The 21430-nt window shown below is 46.3% G+C and overlaps 1 protein-coding gene across 2 annotated transcripts in view; it reads left to right on the forward strand.

Annotated features, from left to right (window-relative positions):
* The window catches only part of LOC125435056 (1-phosphatidylinositol 4,5-bisphosphate phosphodiesterase beta-1), a 678436-nt gene that overhangs the window by 627949 nt on the left and 29057 nt on the right, over positions 1-21430 (forward strand). Inside the window, exon 30 of one of the 2 annotated variants that reach the window (XM_048501071.1) lies at positions 15417-15476. The exons of the other annotated variant lie outside the window; for it this stretch is intronic. Coding sequence (XP_048357028.1) covers positions 15417-15458 — 42 coding nt within the window. The 3' untranslated portion in view covers positions 15459-15476. The remainder of the gene's footprint in view (positions 1-15416; positions 15477-21430) is intronic. 2 annotated transcript variants of the gene reach the window in all.

Here is a 21430-nt window from a genome sequence, read left to right on the forward strand (position 1 = left end):
CCATGCAGGCTTTCTCTGCAAGCGTGTGTGGGTAGTGTGGCTCTGTCTGTATTTACATAGCTGCCTTCAACCTGGCTTGGTTGGGAAAGGGTAGGATATAAATAAATATGTCATATATAAACAAATAGGATTGCCTGTCATGGTCTGGCGATCAGCAGTAGTTGGGGCAGGGGCATAGACAGTCCCTGTCTCAAAAGCAGGGCTGTCCAAGCACCAATTCTTGGGAGATCAGCCAGTGCAAATTCCAAGCGTAGCATTCTGCAACGCAAGGGACCATGTTTTCGAAAGCAAATATCTCCAGATTAGCATGCCATACACTTCCAACCAGTCATTCTGGAAAGCATCCTCAGGGCAGCTGGTGGCGCCACAAAGTAAATAAAATAGCCATTGCCCCAAAGCCCACAGCAAGAACGCATAATTAAAATCACAGGGTTTAAAATATTTAAATCACAGCTGCCAGCTCAGCAGTGCAAGGAAGCAATTAGAATGCTGCCCTTACCTTACCGATGCCTCTACAGGAAATGCACGCCTCTGCTGCCCTTTCTTTTGAAACAAGGCTCCAGTTCAGCTGTCAATCATATGTGATCAGGGAATTCCATTGAGAGTTGTACTGCTTCAGCAAAGGTACCATTCTGTATTCCTGCCTGCAAACCGTCTGCCCAAGGACTCTTTTGAAAATCCCCTCCTGCCATCTTGTTCCAGCCTTGCCTATGGGAGAAGGTAGCCCAGAAGGTATCCTAGGACCAGTCTTTGAACAGTATTATCTATCTATCTATCTATCTATCTATCTATCTGTCTGTCTGTCTGTCTGTCTGTCTGTCTGTCTGTCTGTCTGTCTGTCTGTCTGTCTGTCTGTCTGTCTGTCTGTCTGTCTGTCTGTCTGTCTGTCTGTCTGTCTGTCTGTCTGTCTGTCTGTCTGTCTAGCTATCTATCTATCGTTATACCGCCCACCCCCAAAGGACTCTGGGCGGCGTACAGTAGATAAAACTAACAGAAATAATTCACAATTGAATAATTAACATTAAATTAACTTCTGTTAAGGAGCATCTGGAAAGGAGCTTGCAAGCCACCTTAGTCTCCTTACAGGAGAGAAAGGTGGGACATAAATCCAAACTACTACTACTACTACTACTACTACTACTACTACTACTACTACTACTACTACTACTACTACTACTACTACTACTACTACTACTACTCATCCTCTTCTTCTTCTTCACTCTGTTGGTAGACACCATCCACAAAATAATTCCCAGTGGAAAATAATGATGATAAGACTTAAGTCTGCTGTAGCAGCCAACTTTGGCCAGGTTTCTCCACATATTGTGCAAGATGCTTTGCAGTTTTATTGTATCAGCTCTGCTGTCGTCTTTACTCCATCCGGATGTTTTCAAATGTCTTTTTTACCCTTGGGATTCAGTCATCCCTCCCTTGACAGTACAAGCTTTCCCAAAGCTTTCTCAAAGGAAGAAAACATTTCCCCCCTGGTAATAAGGTTATTGAGATGTGGCATTGTGTCTGCCCCACAGGGACAATATGTTGACTGACTCCACTCTAATAATATCTAGTAAGCCCACTCCACTAGCAAGCTGGAGCACACTTGTGCTTTTTTTTGGTGGACTTGCAACTTTCTGCATAGCTGTGATCTTCACGGTGAGTTTTTCCCACTGCTTTCTTAGCAAGCGGGATTCTCCTGCTGTGAAGCATCCCGAAGCTGGGCGAATCTGCCCTTCTGCCTGCCCCCCCCCCCTTCCTAGTTCTATCTCTAACAGAGAAACTGGGTGGGGAAAACAGGGAGGAGAAAGAATAGGAAACAAAATACATCTTTTTCCTTTCACTTTTTCTGCAAAAGAAGGGGGAAAGTCAACCTTTTCCTGGTTTTGAAAGCCGAGGGGCTTCTCACAGCTGAGGCACAATGAGTTTGGAGGAGGGTAAAATATGTGTATTACAGAGAGATTCCCCTAGAGCAGGGGTCTGGAACCTTTGATACCCAAAGAGCCATTTGGACCCGGTGGCAGCAACTGGGGAGCCTCACCCCCGCGGCGCCGCCCTGCCCCGCCCCACACCCAGCCAGCCCTAGCTCTGCAGCTTCAGCAGCTGCCGATGGCAGAGCACCTCCTTCCCCCTTCCAGAACAGGAGGAGAGTGCCTCCTCCCTAGCAGGCTCCTGCCCCCCACCCCTTACCCCCCACCCCTTACCCCTTACCCCCCACCCCTTACCCCCTACCCCTCACCCCTTACCCCCTACCCCTCACCCCTTACCCCTCACCCCTTACCCCCTACCCCTGCCAACTGACCAGCCGGCCGTCATTCCCCTCCTCCCCCTCACTTACCTTCCCACGGCAGGATCTGAGGCTCGGCTTCTGGCAGCCAGCCTCTATGTGACTTTCTTAAAAGGGCAATTCTCCAAAGATTGATTAAAGATTGCTTTCCCCTTTAAGCAGTCTTTTGGGGAATTGCCTCTTTAAGAAAGTCATAGAGGCTGGCTGGCTGCCTGGAGCGGCAGCTTGGAGCTAGCCTGAGTAAGTCGGGGTGGCTGCTGAGGAGGCCAGGCTGCGCAAGTAAGCGCTGTGCTGCTTACTCATGAGTAAGCCGTTGCGCTTACTCACGAGTAAGAGGGGCTCCGCAGGAGGGGTGCCCAGAGGGTTTTTTGACTCCGGGCACCATTTGGACCTGGTACGCCTCTGGAAGGGGCAGCCGTGCCGGGAGCCACAGTACAAGCGGGAAGGAGCCGCGGGTTCCCGACCCCTGCCCTAGAGGGAATGAATGCTTACCGCAGAGAAGATCCCACATGCATAAATTGCCTACAGGGAAGTAAATTTGCACCAACAAGCTGGTTGGGCTTTGGATTCGACACATGCAAAAATAGACTGTCACTCTTCACTTTCCACCTCTCATCCGGTCAAATAATTTTAATAGGAATTTAGTTTTGGTTTTTTTAAAATGTGCCTGCACTTCAAAAGTAATTAAATCCGTGCCCTTAAATTAGTGTGGAATGAGATTCACTAGGGTGTTGCGAAGAAGACAAGACTCAGTGGAAAAGACAACCGTGCTAGGAAACCTTGAAAGCGGTAGGAAAAGAGGAAGGTGTAACATGAGATGGATGGACTCAGTTATGGAAGTCATGGCTCTATCTCTGCAAGGCCTGAGTAAGGCTATTAACGGTGGGAAGTTTTGAAGGTCATTGATTCTTAGGGTCGCTGTAGGTCGGGAGCAATTTGACAGCACTTAACACACCCATACAGGATACTGTGAATGGGTCTAACGCTACGATTTTGCCTGAAGTGTAATCTAACTGGGAGATCAAAGATTTGTCAAAAGAACTCTTGATGACCCTTTCCTTTAAAGCATGGCACCCATCAGAATTTTGATTGTGTGTGAGAGAAAAACTGCTAAAAGCATTTTTTTTCAGCTTCGGTTCTTTCGAGCATTCTCGCAAGTAAAGTAGACTTGGTAGCGCTCTGAAAAACTGAAAGTCTCTGTTGGTCATGATTCTCCGTCATTTTGCCCTTTGTTCAAGGCCCTATGAACATTGCATTAATCATCAGAGTGAGAAAAACAATTTCACTGTTAGATTAAAAGTGGCAGTAAGGATGAGGGTTGTATCCTTTGGGGAGCAGGCACCGAATTCTCTTTGTAGGCGTTTCCTACCATCAGAAAAAATGTAGGAAAAAAAATGAAGCGCTACTTTTATCAGCAGTTCAGGGGTCAACCTCTATGTATAGCTTTAGTATTAAATTGTCTTTGCATCCAAAAAGAGAACTATCTTTTAGAAGTTTAGCTATCAAAGAAGCCATTTTGAATCTTCAAAATCATCCTATGGAGCCATCTTCAAAATCATCATACATCATTCAGTTATCAGTCATCATTCAAAATTATCATACCTGCAAAATCCACTGAAGTCAATGGGTTCTGAATGGTTTAACTATGCTTAGGATAGGACTGATTATGAAGAAGAAGAAGAAGAAGAAGAAGAGGAAGAGGAGAGGAAGAGGAAGAGGAAGAGGAAGAGGAGGAGTTTGGATTTATATCCCCCTTTCTCTCCTGTAGGAGACTCAAAGGGGCTTACAATCTCCTTGCCCTTCCCCCCTCACAACAAACACCTTGTGAGGTGGGGGGGGGCTGAGTGAGCTCCCAGAAGCTGTGACTAGCCCAAGGTCACCCAGCTGGCGTGTGTGGGAGTGTACAGGCTAATCTGAATTCCCCAGATAAGCCTCCACAGCTCAGGTGCCAGAGCGGGGAATCAAACCTGGCTCCTCCAGATTAGATACACAAGCTCTTAACCTCCTATGCCACTGCTGCTCCTATGCATGAGTAAGATGCATAGTCTGCCCCTCCCCTCAGCACAGTGGTGGAGCTACCAGGGGACCGGGTGTGTGCCACGCAACGGGCGCACGGCTTTGGGTCACATGGGGGGCAGAAAATTCCCCCTCCCCCTTCCCCCCTGTGGTGCCCCCCTGACACTTACTTTAGCAAACTGAGCAGGCTAGAGAACAGGCCTGCCTCTGTTCCCTTCCAGGCTGCAAAGAACCTGATGGGAACTACATTTCCCAAGGTCTCCTGGGAAATGTAGTTCCCACCAGGTCCTTTGCTGCCTGGAAGGGAACAGAGACAGGCCTGTTCTCCAGCCTGCTTTGTTTGCTAAAGTAAGTGTGTGTGGGGGTGCTGCAGGGGGGCTGCCGGCCCCCCCCCAAAAGTCAGAGTGCGTACCGGGCACACTGTGGCCCAGCTACGCCTCTGCCTCAGCACCCCACCCCTCTTGTATTTGGCCCTGATTGAGCCTGGAAACACGTAGAAGAATTTGTCACAGCTCGTTTGGCCCGATTGTCTGGCAGTCAAGAGTTCAAGGGACATGATGGAAAATAATGCATTCTTCTGCCCTTTCCATTAGTGCAGCCAGATGGATTTAGTGTACATTAACTCACTTGACCCCTTCTTTTGAACCAATTAATTTATTGTCTGTTACACAATCCAAGGAGAATAGATGTTCCATTGCTGTACCTCAGGTCTCGCCACCTTGAACCCTGGGTGTGTGTTCTTCTGCCCCTCGTCTTTCTATGCGGCACAGACCCATTTTCATGACATATTTCGTGATGAAGTGGTGGTTTTTCAGTTCTTTATCATTAAGGTGAAAAACAGCCAGGTTATGAAAGGTCAGTTGCTAGACTTGTACACAGCCTCCAAGAGGGTGGGCTAGCGCTCTGTTGACTTTCAGAATAGCTGCGGATGAGGGGCAAAGAGAAAGCACAATAACTGTATTCCCTTCTTTGTCTGTTAGAACAGAATATGCTGGTGACTTTCATTGATTTCCTGGGATGGGCTTTGCTGCAACCTATGAAGCGGAGCAGCCCTTGAAGCCAAATTAAACTTGGCGTCGGGATGCTGAGTTGCCAATCCTGGGTTAGAAAATTCCCAGAGATTTGGGTCTAGATCGGGGGGGGGGGGGCAGGAAGTTACAGGGTATAGAGTCCACCCTCCAAAGCATCCATTTTCTCCTGGGGAGCCGATCTCTCTCATCTGGAGACCAGTTGGAATTCTGGGAGATCTTGAGGCCCCACCAGAAGGAGAAGAAGAAGAAGAGTTTGGATTTATATCCCCCCTTTCTCTCCTGCAGGAGACTCAAAGGGGCTTACAATCTCCTTTCCCTTCCCCCCTCACAACAAACACCCTGTGAAGTAGGTGGGGTTGAGAGAGCTCCAAGAAGCTGTGACTACCCCAAGGTCACCCAGCTGGCGTGTGTGGGAGTGTACAGGCTAATCTGAATTCCCCAGATAAGCCTCCACAGCTCAGGCGGCAGAGCTGGGGATCAAACCCAGTTTTTCCAGATTAGATACACGAGCTCTTAACCTCCTACGCCACTGCTGCTCATATGGAGGAGTGAGGAACCAAGTCGGAACCAGTTTCACAAGCATGCAGGTAGGGTTACCTCCAAAGTTCAAGGTTTCTGATCTCCACAGCCAGCCCTGCTGGCCTCCTCCTTGCTTGCAAAGTTGGAATCGGCTTCACGAGTGTGGAGAGAGGACAGCCTGTGGGACTGGGAATCTCACACTTGCCTTAGCAGCTAGGAAAGCTGAAAAAGCTGAAACAACGAAAGAAACCCCCCGAAAGCCAATGTGGATTTTTTCCCGGTTTTGTGGTCATTTGAATTTACCGAATGATCAGCCCTGATTGATTCCCTGCTTTTCTCCCTAGAGGGGACCCAGGACAAATTGCGCCCTTCTCCTCTGTTCTGTTTTGTTCTCACAACAAACAACCCTGTGAGTTGGGTTAGGTTAGGCTAGGCAAAGAGGGAGAGGCTGGCCCAAAGACACCCAGCAAGCTTCCATAGCAAAGTGGGGATTTCAGCCTTGGTCACTGGACTCTTTCCACATGTCACTGTGGGGAAAGCTTTCATATTTCTTGAAAGCAAAATGGGTTTCTTCTATCCCTACCTAGAGTTGGAAGAGACCCCAAGGGCCATCCAGTCCAACCTCCTGCAATGCAGGAACACATAATCAAAGCACTCTTGACAGATGGCCATCCAGCCTCTGTTTAATTACCTCCAAAGAGACTCTACCTCACTCTGAAGTAGTGCATTCCACTGTCAAACAGCCCTTACTGTCAGGAAGTTTTTTCCCAGTGTTTAGGTGGAATCTCTTTTCCTTCACCTTGAACCCATTACTCCTGGTCCCAGTCTCTGGAGCTGCAGGAAACAAGCTTGCTCCCTCGCCAACGTGACATCCCTTCAGATATCTAAACATGGCTATCATGTCACTTCTTAACCTTCTCTTCACTAAACTAAGCGTACCCAGCTCCCCAAGTCTCTCTTCATGAGGCATGGATTCCAGACCTTTCACCGTTTTGGTTGCCCTCCTCTGGACTCATTTCAGCTTGTCAATATCCTTCTCGAATTGTGGTGCCCAGAACTGTACACAATATACCTACAGCTAATCTCTCTAGAACTCAATTCATTGTATCTGTGTGTTGATATTGACTAAAGTGGTGAACATTTTGCATGATTTGCGTGACTTAGGCCGTGAAGTCCGTTCTCTTCACCTCAGATATGTTGCTACTAGTCAGCGACCTAGACTACCTCAAAAACAGAGTTTAGCTAATGTGATCACCCTGACCTGACTGGCCCATTTTTTCACCCTCTAAATGCAATCCAGAGTTTAATGACAGCAAGTCCATTTTCAAAATGGCCTCCAACAGATCTCGCCTGCAATTTGAGCGTGACTTATTTCTCCACGTACTTGCCCACTCTAATCATAAAATGAGTTTGTCACAAAGCCAGCTTCAACGGTTCATTGTTTTGCAAACATTTCTTCTGAAGTTGATGTGAGGGGGGTTTTTTGACAGTGATAATTAGTTGCAAAGTTGAACGGGAGAGAAAATGAGCGGTTTTAACTCTCACATACAAAACATTCTGATTAGTCTGTCATTTTGTTCTTTAATGAGTTACTCTTCAATCACAGTTGTCTTTTCTCAGTTCTCATTCTGTCTGCTGTTGAGCTAAGAGTGACGTTCCTCCCCTCCCTACACCAAAGTCTTTGTGGCAAAATAAACAATTTTCATCCTCGGAGGTCACCAAGAAATACTGAAAATCAAAGTTAATGACACTAGGAGGACCTCTTTGGATATTTTCACACGTTGCAAAATAAGCATAAGGTCAGCTGTGTGCACAAACTGTTTGGAGCCAGTTTGGGTTGGGGGGGGGGGTGCGGAAGTGCCTCCCTCTTTTAAACAGATGGCTATCAAGATCATACTATGTTGGAAGAAAATGTCAGTCTGAAACCTAGGCTAATATAACACGCAACCCTCCATTCCAAATGGGTAAGACTATCCAAGAGTTCCAAGAGCCAGCGTGGTGTAGTGGTTAAGAGCAGGTGGATTCTAATCTGCAGAACCAGGTTTGATTCCCCACTCCTCCACCTGAGTGGTGGAGGCTTATCTGGTGAACTTGATGTGTTTCCGCACTCCTACATTCCTGCTGGGTGACCTTGGGCTAGTCACAGTTCTTGGGAACTCTCTCAGCCCCACCTACCTCACAAGGTGTCTCTTATGGGGAGAGGAAGGGAAAGGAGCTTGTAAGCCACCTTGAGTTTCTTTACAGGAGAGAAAGGTGGGATATACTGTTCTTCTTCTGTTCTTGGTAACCATTCATTTATTTGAGGTCTTTCACATTCTTGCACAGTTTGTGACCATCAACCAATGTTCCCTCCAGCAGCCACATATTAACGGACACCACCCCCGTTGCACAAAGTCAGGTGGCTTGTCCCTCGTCCCTTTGGGCTTGTGAATGACCAGCTGGCCATGGGGACATAGGAGAAGTATTTCAGGGGACATTTTGGGCTACGGTGGAAGAAGGGAAGCCAAAAAGTCACCTTTGGGAGATAGAAATCCTTCCGTCCACACTCTGGTAAATCTAAACCATCAGTATTTCAGTGGGAAATGAATTGTGGAACAACTATGATATCTGAATACTTCACTTGAGGACTCTTATTTCAGTGTATACAGAAGGGTGGGGGTGGAGTGGGAGTGGGAATCTGTTGCATGGTATGTCTTCCAAATACAAAACAGCTTTGAGTTATAGTTAGGGATCTTCCGACTTCTGTTTGTGTTAGAGGATCAAGTCACGTATTATAGCAGGGTCATTATTAATATCTGTCTGTAGCTGCCAGGCAGACCAATCCAGAGTATGTGGCAGCCAGGAACAGTGCCAGTGTTACATTCAAAGAGCTTTAAGGTGGCGTGGGAAGGAGGAAGAAAACAGAAAAAAATGAACAGAACTTGGCTGCCAGTTTTGAAAAACACTAGAGTCAAGACAGTGACTAATCAGCTCCACACAAACACAGGATGACTACAGACAATGAACAATCAAAGGGAACAAAGGCCAGGCTACTTCTATTCTGATGCCCTCACCTATTGACCTTGCTATCTCCATTGTTACTCACATGCTACACTTCATTGTTACTCACTTGCCAGGCCACTGCTATTCAGATGCCCTCACCTATTGACCTTTACTCACAGGTATATATACTCCACTTGCTTTCCTTTCCTACTATCAGGTCCTCTGAAGATGCCAGCCACAGATGCAGGCGAAACGTCAGGAGAGAATGCTGCTAGAACACGGCCATACAGCCCGGAAACCACACAGCACCCCCGATGATTCCGGCCGTGAAAGCCTTCGACAATACATTAAAACAGAAAACTCCCGGCCACCTGAAAATCACCTATTCAAAAAAAAAAAGGACTTTTGCCAAACTTTTGGGTGGTGTAAGTCTGTGGCCTGGGAGGAGAGTGTTCCAATGCTAAAAGCCCAGTGGAAGGTGACTAACGTCAGCTCCATCTTTGGGAATACCCCTCACTCACTCTCTGCTGCATCAACAGGGATAAGGCAGTGGGTTCTTCGAGGTTCGGGCACCTCAGGGCTGTACACCACCTGCCCGCTGATGTGGGTGCCTTCTCTGCTGCTGTGTTTGCCCAGCGGGATGGGCGCCCACGTTGGTGTGAGCCCACACCGCATCCAAAACTCGGTTCACACAAACGCACTCCAGCCTGGGCTATTAGAATTAGTTGTGAGAATGCTTTACAGCTTCGGTGCTGTGTGGTTTCCGGGCTGTATGGCCGTGTTCTAGCAGCATTCTCTCCTGACGTTTTGCCTGCATCTGTGGCTGGCATCTTCCGAGGATCTGATGTTGGGAAAGCAAGTGGAGTGTCCAGGGTGGGTGAAGAAACATTGTCTGTGAGTAACAAAGAAGACAACCAGGTCAATAGTTGAGGACATCTGAATAGAAGTATGAGTAACAATGAAGTCTATAGCATGGGAGTAACAATGGAGATAGCAAGGTCACTGGTGGGAGCATCTGAATAGAAGTACCCTGGCCTTTGTTTTCTTTGTCTATAGTCATCCTATGTTTGTGTGGAGCTGGTTAGACACTGTCTCGACTCTAGTATTTTTCAACACTGGCAGCCAAGTTCTGTTCATTTTCATAGTTTCTTCCTTTCTGTTAAAATTGTCCATGTGCTTATGGATTTCAATGGCTTCTCTGTGTAGTCTGACGTAGTGGCTTTCAGAGTGGTCCAGAATTTCTGTTTTTTCAAATAATATTCTATGTCCAGGTTGGTTTATCGTGTGTTCTGCTATTGCTGATTTTTCTGTTCTGCTATTGCTTTACAGCGTTCCACCGGTTTTGCATTTCTGCGTCCACAGTCTTTAAATCGAAATGCTGGATTTCTCCCATTTGCTTTGTTGGTCAGGATGCCTTCAGAAATGCAGCTTGCGCAGCCCATGTCTGCACCGAGGAACGTAGTTAAATTTTTAATCAAAGCTTGAAGCTTTTCCCAAGTATTATGCAGCAGATTGTCAGGCATGTAAGTGGGTCAGACGTGGTGTTGAGCAACTGCGCTTCATCTCCCACCATCTGGCCGCATGCATCAATGTCAACCACAGGCAAATTCGGCAGGGGTGACCTTGCGGACATGGCTGGGCCATGGAGTACAGCCTGGAAGAGGTTGCCTGCTTCCCTTTTTTACAAAGTAAAAAATTTAAGAATGAAACTAAGAATAGCACAGCGTGTTTTTGATTTTCAGAAAATGTATTTAAGGCCAGGTTTATAGATACCCAGTTCTTGGATCGGCGTCACAATTGGGATTGCTATTTAAAAGGATTGTCTCTTGATTGAAAAGGAAAAAAAATGTGCTTTAAGAAAAGAGGGAGGGAGGGAGGGAGGAAGCTATTCTGTGGATGGGCCCCTATGGATCCATTGTGCTGGGAGAGGCACTTCTCACCAGTGGGAAGAGCTTTCACCAACATAAAGGGTTCTTCCTGCTGCACTGGATGCCTGGGTACAGGCCCGATGTTGTGTTCAGTTGCATGGAGAGCAGAACATTCAAATCAGCCACGAGTTTGGGTTGCACATGTTGTCAAAGAGCTGGTGGCAGCATGCGTAGGTAACTTGGTAGCTTCCCAGTTCAATGTGACTGTACCATCCTAGGCTGGCAGTTCTGCATATCCTGTGGAATTCCAAACATCAGCCCCTACCCTGCTCTTTCATCCCACTTCCATTCTCACCATTTCCAATTGGCCATACAGGCAGGGGCTAATGGGAATTGTAGTCCATGAACATCTGGACAGCCAAAGGCCGACCTGAATATAAGCTGAGGCACCTAATTTTATCACAAAAAACTGGGAAACTTATTGACTCAAGTATAAGCCTTCGAACTTGACTCAGTAGCAGCTAAAAACAGAAGATTTGGGAGCAAGATGAGATAGAGTTGCTTAACAGAGTTTGCATTAGGGATGAGCAGCTTTCCAGCAATCTAGGAACACAAATGAACTGCTGTTTTCCTCCAAATGTAGAATAATTCTGGGATTCATAGCCCTGCCAGCCTAAACTTCACTCCAAAGAAAGTCTTTGTCTTCAGCAACATCAGTATTTGGCAGTAAACTACTGTATGAAGAATTGTATGCATCTAGAATGCAACGCACCAATAACCCTTAGGAGAGAAATGCCTCGGTTTCTTGTAACACGCAACACAACCTAATTGTAATGCTATGCAGGCTGTCCTTACAGCTTGTATTTACGGCTCTCTGGTGAGTTAGGAAAAAAGCAGCAACATGCTTCCCGGATCCCCACAGCAGCCCCAGCTCCGGCCGCCATCTTGGAATTACCTCATATGCTCGAGTATAAGCTGAAGGGGTTTTTTTCAGCTTAAAAATGTGCTGAAAAAGTTGGCTTATACTCGAGTATATACAGTAGGTGAAAACTTGGAGTCAAACAATACAGCAGAATTCAAGTTTCTGCCTAACGAATGAAAGAGTTTAGTTTGCCCTACTTTTGTATTCTTTTGGCAAGGCAGTTTAGAAAGTTCCTTTCTCGTTTGAAGCCGTTTGCACCCATCATGTCTGACACAACATTGACAGAAGTACCTCTCGACCTTGTAACATAAGAGCAGTCTCCTTTGTGGCGAGGTTATATCTCTCTGGCTTAATTGATGAGACGGATTTGAGGTTATTCCCAAAGCAGTTCTAAAGCAGAAAGTATAGATGTGTGAAAACTCGTTAACTGGATATTTAAACCCAAAACTTATTAGGAGAAATAATCACCTATGCATCTCTGTGACTGAGATTCTTCCTTGTGCATTAACCATTGAAGTGTGTTTGGATATTGGACCAATGGCATCATACACATACGAGGCTCAGTGAATGTAAGTCTGTTGTAATTTTAGGGATGCATTAGACAGATGTATCTTTGGAACGTTCATTATTTTCTAGAAAGAGAATATGAATCCTGTTTAGGCAGCGATTTGCATATTTTGGAACGAAATCCTGCCTTGACAGCATCACCCTGTTCTGTTTTACGTGAGCTTTTATTAATAATATCAAGGAACAGCAAATCCTGGACATATCCTGTCTCGTTCATTCATATATCGTACGTGGATCACAACAAATATTACGGCAGTAGTAAAATGTGTGTGTAGTAAAACCACTAAACTGGTTCATTTAAATTACTCTCTAATCAGTGTCTGAAGAGCCCAGAATGACTCATACAGCATTTCCAGCTGAAGTGAAGCAGAATATGCGTGTTTTCTTCCAGAGCTGTCAGGCAATAACTAACAACCAGTGGGAGGGTTGTGAGTTGGGGGCAGGGGTGGAATCCAGTAGGTTCTCACCAGTTCCCGAGAGTGGGTTACTAATTATTTTGTGTGCCGAGAGGGGGTTACTAATTGGGTCTGCTTTTCCATTAGAAATTCCATTAGGTCCAAAAATCATAAAGTCCTGTTGTTTCCTATGTGGCTGGTTAGCGAAGGTAGAAAACGCGATAATTCTCCCTGTTGGGCTGTTTCAAAAACATGTTTTAGAAATATGGTAAAGTTCCTTGTTTAAGGAAAGTATCCTTCTTTTGATTTCTAGAAACAAAATTAAGTATTTGAAAGTATTAAGTATTTGACAGGCAGTCAATTAGAGGAGAAGTAGTTGTTTCTGTTGGCAGTAGATGATAGGACTTGCTATAATGAGTTTAAATTATGGACAGAAAGATAGCAGCTGGAAATTAGGAACATTTTTTTACAGTAAGAGTTTTTTACAGTAACAGAGAAATTATTAATGCCCTGCCCCCGGAATGCCCGGCCACGCCCCCATCATGCCCCGCCCAGCCCCATTGGTGCTACGCCACTGTTTGAATCCCACCACCATGGGAACCTGTTACTAAAATTTTTGGATCCCACCACTGGTTGGGGGCATGGGGGAATGCAGCATGGTATGTTATGCTATTAAAAAGGGGAGCTCTCCAGGAGTTTGTAGGCATTCTGTGGTTTTACCAGCGTTTCCAGCGATTCCTAGAGCTACCCTTCGTCACTTCCAGTAATACCTTATAGAAAATACACAATGTCGCTTTTTCAAATTATTATTTTTCAGCAACAGGAACTGGGCTTGGGCAGCCTTGTTTTGTTCAGCGCTTCTTTTCTAAAACCTTGCCTAGGCTTAGGTTCAGGAAATCGGCAACGTTTGGCTCAGTGGGTCTGTGTAGAACCAATGTGGCTCTTGTTAAAAAAGAAAATTCAGTCTGTAAGTTCAGGTGTTTTGGACAGGTAGGCAAGATGCTACCATGACCAGCATGCGAAGCACATATGAATGTTTATGGGACCAAAGGGCTTCCTAGGGATACTTGCCAGAAAGGGAATTAAGAGGAGTGAAAAGCTGGGAGTAGTCCAAGCGTAAACCTTGTGCAGATTTAGGGTCGTGTTCAAAAACAGTGGCAGAAGGGTGCTTCTCTGCATATGTCTTACTTATTCTGAGACCTTGTTGTGCCACGGCATAATACAGGACTTGCCACAGTCATTATTTGGACTTCAGAAACTTTATGTATCGTTTCTTAACATGTCAGTTATCAGTGCATTAAGTTGTACATTTTCAACGTACTGACAAAGGCTTTCCCGGCCAGGAACAGCTGGCTGTTGTGGGTTTTCTAGGCTGTGTGGCCATGGTCAGATAGTTTAAACCAGCGGTTCTCAACCTGTGGGTCGCGACCCCTTTGGGGGCCGAACGACCCTTTCACAGGGGTCGCCTAAGACTCTCTGCATCAGTGTTCTCCATCTGTAAAATGGATAAATGTTAGGGTTGGGGGTCACCTCAACATGAGGAACTGTATTAAAGGGTCGTGGCATTAGAAAGGTTGAGAAACATTGGTTTAAACTCCTCTAACATTTCATTCAATCTATGGCTGGCATCTTCAGAGGCATATCATGGCGAGATGTGTTTCTCACATCTCACCATGACATGCCTCTGAAAATGTCAACTGTAGATGCGGGCAAGGTTAGAAGCAAAAACTACCAGACCACAGCCACACAGCCCGGACAACGAGAGCCTGCAAATTTTCAGTTATAAGAATGGACATTCCTCCTATGCTGGCTCTTGATCTCCTATTCTGGATTTTGACTTCGTTGGGCAATTTACGAAAGGTTGTGACTTGGTTTATTTTCAGGATTTATTTTGCTGGGGAAAGTGCTATATAGCGCCAAGTTACATTTTAAAAGACAGAGATAGGTGTGAAAGAATGAATGAAATGTAAACATTCCAGACATCTTCACCTTTGAAAACAATGCCTGTATCTGATACACAAAGGTCTGGTCCCTCTGTGGGTAGGCAAATCTGTACAATGAGGCCAGGCAAAGCCAAAGTTACTGTTCTGGAAGCCAAGGGGAACCTCCAAGTTAAACATCTGATTATTTTAAAAACAACAACACAGGGTATTTGGGTAAAAATAACCAAAAGGGAAGTCAGTGGTGATCGTGATAACATCTGGGTCAAGATGCATGTGGAATTTGGTTCATATTTAGAAGGTCTGACCAATTTACTTCTGCTTTGATACCCTCTGTGACTTTTATCACTTCAAGATTCAAGTCTAGGTAGTGAAAATTGGTTGTTAAAATCTTTGATTTTATGCTTTGCTTCACATTTCCTACTGAGCGTGTCTAGATTTCTATAGAAAGTCTGCGATTCAAGAAGCATGTTATCTTAGCAGTCCTTGGCTTCAGGTGCACAACACCCCACAGTGTGTGATTTTTCAGACAGAATGATGGTTATTTCATCTTCTTGGACTGATGCCATTGTCCTCAAGGGCTTCTTTCTTTTCTTGGACTGATGCCATTGTCCTCAAGGGCTTCTTTCCCTCCCTGCGCACTCTCTGTTCTCAAGTAGAGGTCTGGAACTTCAAGAAAACCCTGTTGCCTTGTCAAAGGCAGCAACGAAGCAGAGTTGTTGGCTGAGATGCAAATATCGAAGGGGTGACATTTTTAGATTCTTTGAATAAGTTTTGTTTCGTTCGATAAAGCACAATGATGAAAAAGATCCTGTTATGTTGTAACATGTCATTCTAGTTTAGAGCAACTTACGATTTGCCTAAAATTGAAACAATCCTTGGTTTTGTTTTAAAGAGCATAGAAGAACCAGAAGTAGAGGAGGAAAAACAGAAGTAGAAATGGAGTATAGTGAAAGTGAGTGAAAACGTTTGCCTTTCTTCTCTAGTAAAACTAACAGCTCTCATTTTGCACATTATCGGTAGGAATCCTAACATAAAACATTGCTTCATCCAACCCTTCCGACCCTTTGCATGACCGAGTCCTTGATCTTACATGTTTTAACAAGCGGGACCACCAACAGTTCCTTTTCCATTCGATTAAAAAGCTTGTGCTGTTTCATTTGGAAGCTCCGCTGCCTGCTAATTTGTATCTGTCCATCTACCCCACCTCAAAATGACCGGACGACATAAATATATAGTAATAATCATTACAGAGGTCCATGGAGTGCATGCGATGCTGAGCTGAAAAAATATGAATTTTGCACTGTTTCGTGTCAGCTGCTGAGATGCTTTCTGGATGAGTTCGCACGTATTTGTAAGCGGATACTTGTAGGTGTCCCTGTTACTGAGAAACGTCAGCCACGGATGGATTGACACGGCGATCCACTTCCCGCTCTGTGCCTTTCTAGCATCTCTGCCTCCTTTGCGCCCCTCCCCTCGAGTAGCAGCCACCTGGAGCACAGGCACCAGGCCCGCCAGCCGTGCCCTCCCTACTCACCGTGGTGCGCTCATGCTGTGCTCAGTGGCCCAGGCCAGCCTAGATGTGTGTATGTGGGTAGTGGTGGTGTGATTTTCTGCCCCCCCCCCACATGTCGAACTCTGTGTGTTGTGCCCACAGATAGGGCTCCGAATGCCACCTCTGGCACCCATGCCACAGGTTCGCCATCACTGATATATAGGAAGGTTCTGTGTTGTTTAGAGGAGCATCCTGTGCTCTGTTTGTTGACCCACCAGGGCAACTGATTGACAGGATGCTGAGCGAAATGAAACCTCACTGGTCTGATCCAGGAGGGCTCTTCTTATGTTCTTACATATGTGGACAACAGTGGCGTGCTGCCCACTGGGACATGTGGGATCACATGTCCCTGGGCGGAGGCCATTTAGTCACACAGGGGCAGAAAATTGCCTCTGCACCTGGGGAGCAGCAGCGGTGGTGGCTGTGGGGCTGTTGCTGGACCGCCCTCGCCTCCCCCCCCCCCGATGTGTGAAGCTCAGGAAGGCACTCTCATTGAGAAGAATGCAGGGAGAGCTAAAGCTCCCCTTCCCCTCCCCTGTCCGCCTTGGCAAAGGAGTCGTGGGGGGGTGGCGCCATGCCAGGTGCATCCTGGATCAATCAGGGGTTAGGTCTGCAGGCTCACAATCCTCCAGAGCTGCCTATCGGGGAGGGGGCGGAAAACTCAGGTTTTGCCCCAGACTCCATTTTCCCAGGATACGCCTCTGGTGGACATCCACACTATAATATCCATTGTGGGTTTTCCGGGCTATGTGACCGTCGTCTGGTAGTTTCTGCTCCTAACGTTTCCCCCGCATCTGTGGCTGCCATCTGCTGGCCGTGAAAACCTTTGACAATACACTATAGTGGGTTTCATTATTCCACAGTCCCACTCATCAGCTGAACTCAGCCACAGAAATGCAGTCAGCAAGTCAGTGTATGCGAGGGGAGGAAAAATAATGTCCGCACAAGCAAGGAAACAGCACGAAATGGTCACGGGGCTTTGAAAGTGTGAGGCGAGAGGGGAATTAAAATACATTAAATGAATACATAGTGTCAGATCCTTCGGAGAAATTGCCATGAAAGCTCCAAAATGATTAATTCGGAAGAGAGAATTCACACATCAGTACATCAAATTGGCTTGTAATCTTTTTTTAAAAAAGGTTAAAATTTATTCTTTGCTTTTCCTGATTGCACCAAGAGAATTCCTTCCTGCAGAAAGAAAGTAATCCACCGGGCCTGATATGACTCGAAGGTGACCTCGTTTGGATGCTGCTTTGATTGCAACGTTACTCTTGTATGAAAATAAGCACTCACCTTTTTTATTTATTGCAAGTTGATTTGCATGCTAATGGGCATGGCATGCCGAACAGTGAATTGCTTTGAGTGATTTTGAAAAGCTTTTGATAACTAGACCCATGTCACATTGTATAGTGATCCTGATTTAGCAATGATGGTTGTGTGACAACTCCCCTGTGAATATTCTCCGAGTGATTATGCTGCTTTCCATTGCTACATAGATTGTAAGATAGCTTGCTGAGGAGCCCTTTCAGTAGCCGAGAACATGTTTTGCATATAGAAGTTCCTGGACCTCAAACTCTAGTCTTTACATTTAAAGCACAGATGCTGGGATACTTCCAGGGACGGAAGTCTATAGCCTGCGTGGATAGCAGCCAATGACAGCCCTCTTCTTCGTGACATCATCTCAGTTCCGTTCAAAGTTGTCTGTGCTAACGACTATGACTACTGGCAGTGAATTCCACAATTGAATTCCTCATGTAAGAATCTTAAGTGAAACCCCATGGTCCATCTAGTCCACAGGTGTCAAACTCATGGCCCTCCAGATGTTATGGACTACAGTTCCCATCATCCCCTGCCAGCATGATGCTGGCAGGAGATGATGGAAGAAGAAGAAGAGAAGAAGAGTTTTGGATTTATATCCCCCCCTTTCTCTCCTGCAGGAGACTCAAAGGGGCTTACAATCTCCTTGCCCTTCCCCCCTCACAACAAACACCCTGTGAGGTAGGTGGGGCTGAGAGAGCTCCGAGAAGCTGTGACTAGCCCAAGGTCAACCAGCTGGCGTGTGTGGGAGTGTACAGGCTAATCAGAATTCCCCAGATAAGCCTCCACAGCTCAGGCGGCAGAGCTGGGAATCAAACCTGGTTCCTCCAGATTAGATACACGAGCTCTTAACCTCCTACGCCACTGCATAGTCCACAACATCTGGAGGGCCGCAAGTCTGACACCTATGATCTAGTCCAGGGATGTCAAACTTGTGGCCCTCCAGATGTTCATGAACTACAATTCCCATCAATCCCTCCCAACTTGAGCATTGGCTATACTGGCAAGGTCTGATGGGAATTGTAGTTCATGAACATCTGGAGGGCCATGAGTTTGACACCTGTGATCTAGTCCAACATTGTCTTTCAGTGGCCAGCCAGCTGCCCTGCAGGGCCCACAAATGGGAAGGCATAGAAGTTAACCCCCCCCCGCCCTCAATTTCAGGGTCCAGCAGATCAGGTACCCCAAATGACTGCATTGTCTCCATGGGCACAAAAGCCCAGCAGTGCTGTGTGCTTTCAACGAAATTCTCAGAGATTGCTATCAAATTACTCAAACCTGTTAAAGTAGGTGTATAATTTACAACACAATACCACATTTTATACAGGAATAAACAGAGGGAATGCCTGATTTAGATGTGTATTGCTGAACTGCAGTTTCCAGGGCGGAATATGATAATACACATACGCTTTCCAGGACAAAACACATTTAGTTTCTAACCATTTCCAAACACTTTACTACAAGTCTTCTAAATACTAAGCTGGTTGAAATGCAGCCGATTGAACCTGTCACTGCCTGAGACCCTGTACTGTGTCCGGTAGATCCTCTGTACAGAATTTTCTTGCATCTATAGAGAAAAAAATGATGGAGTTTTGAAAGCCAAACTGTGTTCCCACCTGTCACTGGGGAACCCTCATGCTATGCGCAAGGATGAGACCAGTTCTGAAAGGGAAGTGTTCCTGTTCCACCTCTGCCTTGGAGCGAAGAACAGGGAGGAGGGGAAGGACAACTCAAGCCCCTACTTGATTGACTACAGATTCCTCAGACCTTGGATGGGATGCCACTCACAATCCAACAGCTGTTGGTGAGACTCCCAACATACCTGTTGGACACAACCAAGGAGTAGCAGGAAGTGCTGTTCTTGCCTGTCGTCAGCCTCTTGGGGGTCCAGCAGAGTTACCAGACCACAGGGACCCCCACTTGGGACCCCATTCCTCCTGTACCACCCAGCTAGAAAGTGGAGATCTTACCAGGCTTCAAAGGAAGCCAGGACCTCGACATTACCAGTGTGATGATGTCACATTCAGAAGTGACATCATCACGTCAGCAATATCCAGGGAGATGCTCTGGTATTTGGGTGAAACTCTATTGTAAAAACAGCTTCTATCATGCCCAAATACCAAACAACTCTCTCATCATCATCACTGTAATGATGTCACATTCAAAAGTGATGTCATCATGTTGATATTGTTGAGTCTTGGAACTTACTTTGGAAAGCCTGTTGTACCCAGGAATCTGCTCTCCAGGATAGCCTCAGGGTCCAATTCTACCAGCATGGCCAATTGGCCATGCTGACAGAGTAAGGATGGGGAATTGTAGTTCCTGAACATCTGGAGAGCCGCAGGTTCCCTACCCTGGGTTTAGACCCAGGGGTAGGAACCTGCAGGCTCTCTCCAGATGTTCAGGAACTACAATTCCCATCAGCCTACCAGCATAGCCAATTGGCCATGCTGACGAAACTGATGGGAGTGTAATTCAGGCTGAGTTCTGAGTGGAGCCCCACACCTACCGCCCTTCCCTGCTGGTTGTTAGAGAGGAACCTGGCTTTGGGTGGCTGTTCTTCCCCTTTCCCTTTTTAGAATCTTGCAGGTCTAGCATAGAGGCTGATCCAACTCCAATCAGTCCTCTTTAAGGATCCAGTGTAGGCCAAAAAGAAGCCACCAGCTAATCCCAAGACTCAGAGGCATAGCTACAATGGGGACATCTGGGGACAAATGTCCCAGGCACCCCCCTTGTGGGGGTGCAAAAATTGCAGGTTCGTTTGTGGCTTTTTGTATATTTTAGTGTTTTTCCCTTTTTGACCTGCAGGGGGTGTAGTTTTTAGGCTAGTGGCACCAAAATGTCAGGATGACTCTCCTGATGATATCAGCCAAGTTTGGTGAAGTCTGATTCAGGGGGTCCAAAGTTATGGACCCCCAAAGGGGGTGACCCTATCCTTCATTGTTTCCAATGGGAGCTAATAGTAGATGGGGCTACCATTTTGAGGGTCCATAACTTTGGACCCCCTGAATCAAACTTCTCCTGAAGATAGCCTAACATTTTGGTACTGTTAGCTTAAACATTGCTCCCCTGACAGACACCCTCAAATTTTCCCCAGGTTCTCTCTTTCAGTCCACCCCTTTTGGAGTGTTGAAGGCTTTCAGAACTAGATTCAACTGGATATTGTGAGTTTTACAGGCTGTGTGGCCATGTTCTGGTAGATCTTGTTCCTAACATTTGGCCTGCATCTGTTGCTGGTATCTTGAGAAGTGTATCACAGAGAGAAGTCTGTTATAAGAGAAGTCTGGACACAGTGTGTAACAGACTTCTCTGTGTGATACACCTCTGAAGATACCAGCCACAGATGCAGGCGAAACATTACGAACATGATCTACCAGACCACGGCCACGCAGCCCAGAAAACCCACAATAACCAACATTGAAAATGATGCTATTTGGGTTGTGGGTGCGGAATCCACCCTGAAACGGAATCCACCCACCCCCTCCTCCCCTTCTTCTTCTTTTTCTCCTTCTCCTCCTCCTCCTCCTCCCCCTCCTCCCCTCCTCCTCCTCCTTCTCCTTCTCCTCCTCCTCCCCTCCCCCTCCTCCCCTTCTTCTTCTTCTTCTTCTTCTTCTTCTTCTTCTTCTTCTTCTTCTTCTTCTTCTTCTTCTTCTTCTTCTTCTTCTTCTTCTTCTTCTTCTTCTTCTTCTTCTTCTTCTTCTTCTTCTTCTTCTTTTTTTTTTTTTTTTCTTCTCCTTCTCCTCCTCCCCCTCCTCCCCTCCCTCCTCCTCCTCCTTCTCCTTCTCCTCCTCCTCCTCCTCCCCTCCCTCCCTCCTCCCCTCCCCCTCCCTTCTTCTTCTTCTTCTTCTTCTTCTTCTTCTTCTTCTTCTTCTTCTTTTCTTCTTCTCTTCTTCTTCTTCTTTCTTTTTTCTTCTTCTTTCTTTCTTTCTTCTTTTTCTTCTTCTTTTTCTTCTTCTTTCTTTTTTCTTCTTCTTTCTTTCTTTTTCTTTTTCTTCTTCTTTCCTTCCTCCTCCCCCCTCCCCCTCCCTCCCCCCCCC

The sequence above is a fragment of the Sphaerodactylus townsendi genome, linkage group LG01, assembly GCF_021028975.2.
Source record: "Sphaerodactylus townsendi isolate TG3544 linkage group LG01, MPM_Stown_v2.3, whole genome shotgun sequence".
Classification (NCBI taxonomy): Eukaryota; Metazoa; Chordata; class Lepidosauria; order Squamata; family Sphaerodactylidae; genus Sphaerodactylus; species Sphaerodactylus townsendi.